Source organism: Amborella trichopoda, chromosome 6 (genome assembly GCF_054954075.1).
Source record: "Amborella trichopoda isolate Santa Cruz 75 chromosome 6, AtrichopodaSantaCruz75HAP2 v2.0, whole genome shotgun sequence".
NCBI classification, from domain to species: Eukaryota; Viridiplantae; Streptophyta; class Magnoliopsida; order Amborellales; family Amborellaceae; genus Amborella; species Amborella trichopoda.
In genome coordinates this window covers 14,682,753-14,692,773 of record NC_142341.1, presented here as the reverse complement: position 1 = coordinate 14,692,773, position 10,021 = coordinate 14,682,753, and the positions used below count along the sequence as shown (strand labels likewise).

General features: G+C 38.9%; 1 protein-coding gene across 1 annotated transcript; it reads left to right on the top strand.

Annotated features, from left to right (window-relative positions):
* The first annotated feature begins 4,596 nt into the window (after positions 1-4,596).
* Positions 4,597-6,567, top strand: LOC148781619 (uncharacterized). Its single transcript, XM_088869780.1, has one exon. The coding sequence runs from the start codon at positions 5,037-5,039 to the stop codon at positions 6,348-6,350; it is 1,314 nt and encodes a 437-aa protein (XP_088725906.1). The 5' UTR covers positions 4,597-5,036; the 3' UTR covers positions 6,351-6,567.
* Positions 6,568-10,021: the final 3,454 nt, after the last annotated feature.

Sequence of the window (10,021 nt, the reverse complement as noted above, 5' to 3'; positions counted from 1 at the left end):
TGGATAGTAGATGGTTGATATTACTCCTTCAGCTCCCAAATATTTCTAACCTTCCCTGATTAAAGTTGGACTACGGGAGGACTCCGATGCCATTTCTCCTCTGCAGGAGCAGTACTCCAAGATCCCTGAATGGAGCTGTGGTGGTTGAGAGAATATGACAAGCCACCGGGAATCCATCTCCGAAATAGGACAAGGGTTATTCTCCTAGACTTCGTCTATGAGAGACTAGTAATCAGAAATTCTTTTGCTACCTTCGAGGAAGCCGACCGATTGCACAAAGAATACCTGAAAGACCTCTATAGAAGACTCTGGTTGGGCCAATATGACTGAAATTGAAGGATGGGAATAAGGAGTGATGGGCATACAAGGCGACGACCACTCCTCACTTCTAGATTTGGCCTCTAGAGGCCAAATAGCAACAACTAGGAGGTCCAATTTGACTTGAGCTTGAGGGGGAGAACACGAAGTCTCCTCTTTTCCCAACATTTGCCATCTCTATTATGAAGGGGATGAAAAGAAGCTGCTAATCTAATCTTATCTGAAGAAAACTCAAACCAAGATCTTCTTTACTAGCAATTAAATTGGACCAATACTGCAATGAAGGACATCAATCTAAAGGTAGAAGAGCATCTGGACAAGCAGGTCAAGAAATTAATCCTTTCCATGGACAATTTCAAAAGACTAATTCCTCAATTTCACTAGATCCACAAATAGCCTAAGGTAACCCTCTCTCTGAACACTGGCCTTCATACAAGCAAGGACCCAGGCAAAGCAGCCTAAAGATGAAGGAGCCAATGCATCCTTTGGCACAAAAGTCAAGGAAGTGGGCACCAAGCGACCTTTTCTGCTTCTAGGCAAGTGGAAGCAATGCATGGTGGAGACTCTGATTAAGAAACAGTTAGGACGACTCCTAGACTAGTTTTATACCAATAATGACAGGTCATATTGCTTTAAGGGATTCAGTTGATTCATTCATGATTTCCAAAGAAAGCTAGCCAATGTCCATTGACCTAACTTACGAGAATCTCATTCTCTTCCAAGGGGAGTTCAACTTTAGTCATTCTCCTTGGTCAGTTGATAGCCATAATCCCAAACAGATTAGTTAGTGTTTGAGTTTTATGGTTGCAGCAGCCAACGCTCATCTTGCTGAGGAAAAATCTCAATGCTACACCCTCAGTCTTCTCACTCAGGGTCTCTTGGGAACTCTGCGGTGCAGGTGGAATCAGTTTGACAGAAGACGAAAGGACGACACAAGGCTGAAGGAGATTGGGACAACAGAGACCGATATGGTATTTATGGATGAGAAATTCCTATATGATCAAAAACCTACTTGCTACCATTCGAATTCACTTCTACTGTTCCAGGGAAGATTTGCAGCGTAAATAGACGAGCAATATTGGCTATGTCCATCTCCTCCCTAACCGAATACAACTGGTACAAGTTCATCTTCCTCGAGTGGGTGTACCATTTACTAGATAACCAGAAAGCTGTCTCGATGGAAAAACTCCTCCAAGGCAGCCCTTAAAAAGCTTGGGGAATGAGTCTGAAAACATTTCAAGGGAGATGACATGGATAGAATTAGTTATAGATGCCCCTTTGTGATGTGTTATGTGCAAAAATCTGAGGTGAGATGACTCGAAGTCTGCCCCACCTCGATTAGCATGAAACAAGATCAATTAAAATGTCGATACACAGAGAGAGTTCCATTGAATTATGGATTGCAGATGGTTAGCCTCAAGGCTTTGCTTTTGCAATTCATTGGCCTAGAAAAGAAGCTCACTTGGTGCGGGCTGGGCGCATAGGCCTGGCATCCAAAGTTGGTACCCGGATCAGACAGAGAATATAGAGGCAGCCTTCTCCTCGGTCCTTGAAGGTCCATGAACTAGAGACTTGAACTTGAAGAAGGGAGTACTTAATAAAAGGATTAGAACCTAGAATAGCCTAGGGATTCATCTTGAACTTGAAGGGCCTCAATTAACTTAAAGGCTTAGAGGGTAATTGAGTTTAATATTGACATTCTTGTTCTTGTAAAGAGAATGACTTGATCGATGCTTGCTCTGTGCTTAGCCCTAAATAGGATCTTAGTGCATCAATGGAAGATAGCCAATTCCAAGCTTTCAAGCCAATGACCATTTTAAGTTTAGGATTTAAGGTTTAAGGTTTAGGGTTCAAAGTTTCCATTTCTACCTGGGCATTCAACTAGTATCAAAGCCAACTTCTTGTTGTTATCTTTGGGTTTCTCACTTTAAGATCTAGGGTTGTGATTTTAGGATCTGGGCTGCTTTGAACCTACCCTGCTTTTCTTGTTTTTTTTTTTTAGGTGAGTCAGTGGGGGGGGGGCTCTACCTTTGATAGGAATTGAGCCTAGGACGCAGCGTTACAAATTATCAAGCACTAACTAATTAAGTCCTGGCTCTTTTTCAAGCACTAACTAATTAAGCCCTGGCTCTTTTTCTAAAAAAGTGGTAAGTAAGTGGGGATTTAGGCCTCTATCTTGGTAGGAGTTAAGCCTAAGACGCAACATTGCAAATCATCAAGCGCTAACCAATTAAACTTGAGCTCTTTTCTAAAAAAAAGTGATAAGTCCGTGGGGATTTAGGCCCCTACCCTGCTTCTCTTGTTTCCATCCATAATGTGGGCTTGCATTAAAGAAGAGAATGGGACAAAGTCTTGCTTCTTGTCTCGTTTTTGCAAGAGGAATTCAAGAAAACATTAAATACATAGGTACCATACTATTCACTTACACACCTCGCCTTTTGGGATGGCCGGATGGGAACCTGTTATAGCTAGCAGATGGGTGCATATTGCAGAAAATGTGAAAAGATTTTCAAAATATTATGTACTCCCTCAAGGATCTAAGAGTATTTCATGGCACAAATTTTACAGATGTAACCTTTTCAACCTAGTGACCAACTTCAAAAGAAGGAAAAGATAAAAACATATGCACTTTGTTTGTCCATAAAACATAACATCCTAAGATTAATTAGATATCGGACTGCTTAATCATAGTGATCGGATACCATTGTCCACTTTATAGAAATGTTGATCTAGTTATTCTAAAATGGATAAAAAAAAATTTAAATTCAACAAAGTACTCCTATGTTTTTTTACCTAAGTGAGCAAGTATACATTGCACTTCTGGGAGAACACATTATACGAGCTCTATACAAAATTTCGGGAGAAATATATCGTAAGACCTTTTACCTTTGTTTTCTAGACTTTATATGGAAAAATGATAAACACTCCAGCCTCCCAACCTGATTTTATAGAAGAAAACTAGGTGTGATTGTGACATTTATTTAATTTTTCTGGATAAAAGCTAAAGATGATTGTGATTTTTGTAATAAAGATAAATTTATTGCTTACGATCCAAAATTTCAACTTCTTTATGCTATCATTACTGTTGCATTTGTGGAAGAGCATGTATAACTGGCTCCCATGAAGGATACTGTACATCAACTCCCTTAGAGAAAAGAGTAACTTTGGAGGATTTTTTTATCGAAATTTTACGATACATATCATAGAATGATTATTTAAAAAAAAAAAAAAAAGATTTTAAGTACTTGAACACCTAGATCTTGAGCTCTAAAAACTTGATGGTTCTTGTTCAATCTTAGGACATTAATTTAGCCGTGCCCTAAAATTTTTACTATTGGGTCGGCCCATTCAAAAGAGGTTAAGGTCCTCAGCCTTTTGTTGATAGCAGGAGAAAACGTCCAGTCACGACCCTGCTCCCTACCGTCCCCACTGGACTCTGAAGGGATAGGCCTGGCCTAGTCCCATGAGGTTGGTTTAGGCCCAGCCTGGCCCGACTTTTACGGGGCCAAAAAAGACCTAAAGCCAGGCTGGGCAGGTCCAAATAAACTAAAAATAAAAAATAAATGAAATAAAAGCCCAGGCCGAGATCACACCTAAACAAAACAAATGAAAAATTGAGCACCTAGGCTTGATTTTTTGGATCGTTACAAAGAATGATTCACCCAAGTCCGACTAAGAATTCGCCACTACAACCCATACCGGTTTGACGATTTTAAAAACCCTAGATGCAAATATAAAAAAGGGAGAGCTTTTTGTGTACCCTCTACAACATACAAGTTTTATGTTCACCTTATCCAACCGTTCATTTTTTAATGGAGGGCTAAGATTGCCCCAATCACAATGTCACATCTTTACACTGTTTTGTTTTTAATTTTTTTTCTATAAACTATTTTGACATCAAATTTTGGAAGTCCATTCCTATATCAAACTTGCACTAACGAAAAATATAACAAAAAAATATAAAAACAATATTTTCAATAAAATAAAATGACCAAAATACTTTTGAAAGATTCAAAGAGTATTTTGGTCATTATTTTTTATCAAAAATTTATTATTAATATTTTTTATACGTGCGCCCCAATGAGATGTCGGATCTAAGATCAAATGATAAATGACTCTCTTGATAAAAAATGGACGGCTGGATGGTAGGGGGAACATAAAACTTCTATGTTGTAGGAAGAACATAAAAAGCTTTCCCATAAAAAAAATAAAAATAAAAATAAAATCTATGTTTTTATTGCTCAAGATTGTTGATATGCCATTCTGCCCCTATAATTTGGATCCCAAAAATCTTATATTAAAAAATTCCTTGTAGAAGTAAATTTACAATATGCTACCGCAGGAGCATTGTACATCCGCCTCTCTAAAAGCTCAATATCACTCACTCCGAGTCGTCATCTCGCGTTAAGGGCACATATCTCTGCAAGTCACTGTTCTATTCCACTATTTTTGCTCTCTCTTTCACTCTCTCTGTAGATCCGTTCGCTCAAGATCCATGGCCGATCAAGAAACCCTAAACCTAATTTAACGGTTCACTCTCATTTTGGTCGGTCACTCGGCAACCCTTCTCTTCTTCTGCTTCTCAATAGGTGCTCTTTGTGTGCTCACTCCCATGTGCCCTAATCGGCTCAGTAGTACTCTCTTTTAGCTCTGGAAATATCGAGAGTTCAATACCTTGATCCATGGATAAGTTTCTTTTGGCTGAGAAGCACTAATCCATGCCTTCCATTATGCCCATGAGAAGGAAGAAATGGACAGAGGAAGAGGAAAGAACCTTAATCGACAAATATGCGGAAATGATGGCGAATGGAACCCTAGCCAGGATGAAAACCAGAGAGAAGAAGTTCAGGCCTATTGCTTCCGAGGTTAACCTTATGCACCATTCTCAAGATCCTCTTGCTTTTCCATGGCAATGGACATGGAAGGATGCTTCTACGAAGGTCCAGAACATGAGGCACCAATACCTTGGAGTAAAGCAAAAGATCAGAAAAAGTGTTGCTTCTGATGGATCGATTGAGCAAGAAGAGTTTGATTGGCTTGAAGGCCTAACCCACTGGCCCAATTTCCTTAGGTATAAAGATGTATTTGGAGATGTGGCTTTAGGGTTTAACGATTCGATGAACATGGAGAATGGTAAAAATAATTCAGGTGGCTGTGGAACGTCAGAGATGGGGGTTTTGGGTTTAGGTTCTGAGACTGATATAGCTATTGAGTGTGGCAATGAGAATGGGAACGGGAATGGTTTGTTGGGTTTAGGATTGGGCTTTGAGTATGAGGGAGATGAGAGAGAGGAGAATTTTGTAAAGGATGATAGAGAAGGGTTTGATTATGAAGAAGTGGAGCCTATGGAATCAAGGCAGAGGAAAAAGAAGAGATTTTTGAGGTTTGGGGATGGAGGAAAGGGGCCTGGGCAGGTAGTATGTAATAGGTTCTGGGTTTATTTAGCAAACCAATTTGCACAATTAAGAGAGCGAGAGGCGAGGCACGAGGAGCGCGAGGTGGAGAGGGAGAGAGAGCGACAGAGACGGGAGCAGTTTAGGCTTGAAGCTGAGGAGGAAAGAGAGAGGAATTTGGAAGAGTGTGAGAGGGAGAGGGAGGAGAGAGAGCAAGTTAGAGAGAAGTCCAGGCAGGAGTGGGTGCGAGAGTGGGAGGCCATGGAGAGAGAAAGTGCTGAGAGAGAGAAAAGGAGGAGAGAAGAAGACCTCTTAAGAGAGAGAGAATGGGAAGAGAGGATGGAGAGGAGGAGACTGGAGTGGAGGAAGAAAATGGATGATATGTTGAGTCAACATAGGGTTGCAATGGATCAAATTCAGGCCAGAATAGTGCAAGAACAACAAAACCTGATAAACCAATTGCTTGGTTTTCTCTCTCAATGGACTGGCCATTCAGGTGGCCTCTCAGATCACCCAGTTGGTGGAAACCCTTATCTTTCACAAATGATGCAAAATATGCACCATGTTAATGGTATTGTTCATGGTGAGGGGAGGGCTAGTGAAGACAACCATGATGACCAATTCATTGTTGATGGGTAACTAACCATGTTCCCCTTCTTTACCATTCTTGACTCACATATGGTGTTTAGTTTTATTCATTGTTGATGGGTGTCCAGGTGTTATTTCCTTGGCCATTGACTTTCACTTGGTGTCTTAGAATGTTTTGGGGAATTTCGTGAGGTTCCATGTGATATTATTGATGTACATTCAAATCAGCTAGTTAATTTGAAAATATCTTTCTTGGGGTTTCCTTCTATTACCCGTGTCTTCTATAACCTTGATATTAGCTACTGTGGTGCTGTTATACCCTGCGATATTGCCTCAAATTCCACTTTCTGCTTTTGTTCTGTTTGGAGCTATTGATGTTTCATCAATTATTTTCTTGTGACTTATGAGACATGAAAATACATGATGGTTGTTTAATGAAATTTAGAATTTTAATGATGGTGGAAATACTGTTAGGGCATGAAATTTAGAGTTCTATTGATGTTGGGAATATTGTTAGGGCTATGAGGGAGGGTTTGGTGGTGTTAGGATAACTATTGAAGCTGCCATTTTTCTGGTGCTTTGTTATTGGATTTCCAACTATTTTTCCTTGGAGGAAATTCTTTATTATTTTCTATCATTACACATCAAATTAAAAAGAATAGAAATACACATTACAACAGACTCCTGAAAAGCATGATCTGGCCTAAATCCTATAGCCAGAATTCAACACCTCAATATACAATAATCCATCAGCAATGTGGTCATTGATGTACAATAATCCATTAGAAATGTGGTCGTTCTTTAGGAAAGAGAATTGATTGATGCGCTTAATCAGTAGGCATCAAGATGAAACCATAGCCCTAAGTTTCAGCTTCATTGGGACAATACTTTTTAAGATTTTATGAATTTGGGTTTTCAGCACTGCAAACACTGATATCATATAATAATAGCACGGCAGAAGAGATATTGCTGATACAATCTCTCACCCGTTCTGTTTAGTTTTGATTTTTCTTTAGAATGCTTATTCGTGTTTTTTCTATTAAGGTGTAAGGAGTTAAAGTGGCTGATTAATTCCAAAAGCAGTGTTTCCTGTTTACTGCTGAGGGATGCCTTTTCTCCTATGAGTGCCCGTGTAGGGTACGGGCTTTGACCATTATAGGGGAGATTGGTCTTAGAGGAAATATGCAAAATTTGGTGCTTGAAACTATTTGAAAGTTATGGAAATGGATAAAGTTCAGGTGTTTAGCTTGGAAACTGTTAGCACTTGGTCCCAAAACTCATGGTAGGAGGCATTTGTTTGATCTGACAATTATAGTTGATCTTTACTCATCCCTATGATCAACAAAAAAGAATTTGATTTGTAGCTCACAAAAAGCTATAACTCAAAACACCCCTCAAAATTTGACTTTAGACCTTGCATTTGTGGGGTAGCTCAAAAAATAACTGTATTATTGAAATTTTTAACAAGGTGGAGGTGATTTGAAAAAATCTACGACAAAAAGCATTCTCCTACCTATGTGGGTGGGTCCAGGCCGCCCTATTCTATTGTGAGCTTGATTGAATTTCATGAGTTGGATTTAGTTCCTTACAGAAACTTAGAGGCTGAAATTCTGTACCCACTTGTTGTTTTTTTTTTTTTTTTTTTTTTTTTTCATTTTTTAATATTTTTGTTGTTTTTGAATTTTAGTTCTGGGTAAATGTTGAAATCCATAATCGTTGTGTTGCCCCCGAGCTTCCGCACAAGGAGTGTAATGGCATTTGTGCTGTCTGATGGTGGTTCAGGGTAAATGTTGAAATCCATAAAGATTCAATGCCTGCAGTTCTTGATCGTTGTGTTGCCCCCGAGCTACAGTACAAGAAATGTAAAGGCATTTGTGCTGTCTGATGGTGGTTCTTAGGGTAGGAAGCTTATTTTGCTGCAACTCCCTTCTCTCTTTCTTACGGTAGTCACATTTGAGACTATAAGGAAGAAAAAAAAAAAGGGTAAATGACGTGGTCTCCAGTCTCTAGGGCTGGCAATGGGATGCCCAGGCTCAATCGGCAAGCTCCTAGAAAAGTAGTCCCTGGACCACAAATTGAGGCCTGAGGATCAGGCTAGGGCCAATGCTTACCCATTCGTTCCAGGCCAGCCCTCATGTTTCTTTGTTTTACTTCTATTTTTTTCGTTTGTTTTTGGCCTGAACTTGCCCAGGGCCAGGGAGGGCCCCCAGGTCAAAGCCTGGCCCATTGCTGCCATTAGCAGTCTCCAAACTTAATGGCCAAATAGACCCTTGGGTGATGGGTCTACCGAAGTTCCATTGAACTGCTTTCCCTCTCCCTCTCTATCCACCCCACAGCCTCAAAAAAAAAAAAAAAAAAAAAATCAATAAACTTCTATTTTGCTCCCTCTCCACCCAACCAGGTCTCCCTAACTTACTGCATTCTCTCTCTACATTGAAGCAGTTCTCTCTCTATCATTGTGGTTTTTCTTCCACTGAACTTGATTGAGGTAGTCTGAAGATTTATCAAAAATACCTTCTTATTTTCGTTTTTGTTTTGTGGATACGCTTTATTTTCTCCTCTTCAATGAGGTAGTTTGAAGATTTATAAAAAATACCTTCTTATTTTCGTTCTTTTTTGTGGACACTCTATATTTTCTCCTCCAAATTAATTAGGGGACATTTAATATTCCATGCTAAAGTGCCTATTCCATGGCATTGTGTGAGGATGAGTATTTTTAAGCTCTTTCTTGAACTTTATTTTTTTGAAACTCTCTTGATGCATTTTGGTAAGAGGATTATGGATAAATGCAAGATTTGGGACTTCTTTTAACCTAAATTTTCTTGTTATCTGCATTGTTTAAAACAACTGTCCGCCTGGCGCCTAGGTGTTTTTTAACAAAAAAACAATTGTATGCCTCATGAAAAGGCGCCTAAAACGGTTGTTTTTACTTGGATGGGCGTCGAGTGAAGTCAGACAGAAATTGTTTTCAGAAATTGCTTTTTAAATTCTTCCAAAGAGAAGAATGGTCATTTTGACCCAAAATTTGTATAAAAAAGTTAAGGAGTTTATTTTTTAACCCTTAAAATAAAACGTATGTTGCGAAATGGAATAAATTGAAATGGAATAAATTATAAAATTTAAGTTAAAAATGAATGATTTTTCACTGAAGGGATCCCGAAGATCGGGCTCCCGCCCAGGCGCTGGGCTGGCGCTGGCCGCCTAGGAGCGGCTAGCTTTTTTTGATACCTTGGTTCTCTAATGTTTCTCTCTCTTCCATGTTTTGTTTTTTTTTTGCTGACTCTCTGGTATCTTGCATAAAGCGGTTGCTTTTATGGACCCAGGAAATGCATAGTATGCAATAAATTTTACTGTTTTTAACTAGGGTTCATAATTACAGTTGAATTATGGTTGTTTCAACTCAATTAACCAGAGATTAAAGCTAAATGGTATGCTGTAATTAAGTGATTATTTAATGGTTGTAGTTTGTATAGGGTTGAGGCCCTAACCGATCAAAATAAGGTGTACCTTCAAATAGAGTCGAAACATGTTGTTTCAATTCAGAAATCTTTGTGATGGCCCGAAAATTTATTTTCATCTCTAATTATAAAATTTAAAGATTAAAAAAAAGTGTAGATCGAATAGATTCATGAACACTTGAAAATCTTGAAAAATAACGGTTTAGATAACATTTATAAGATGCATTATTTCTAAGACTGGAAAGTTATTTTTTTTCATGTCTA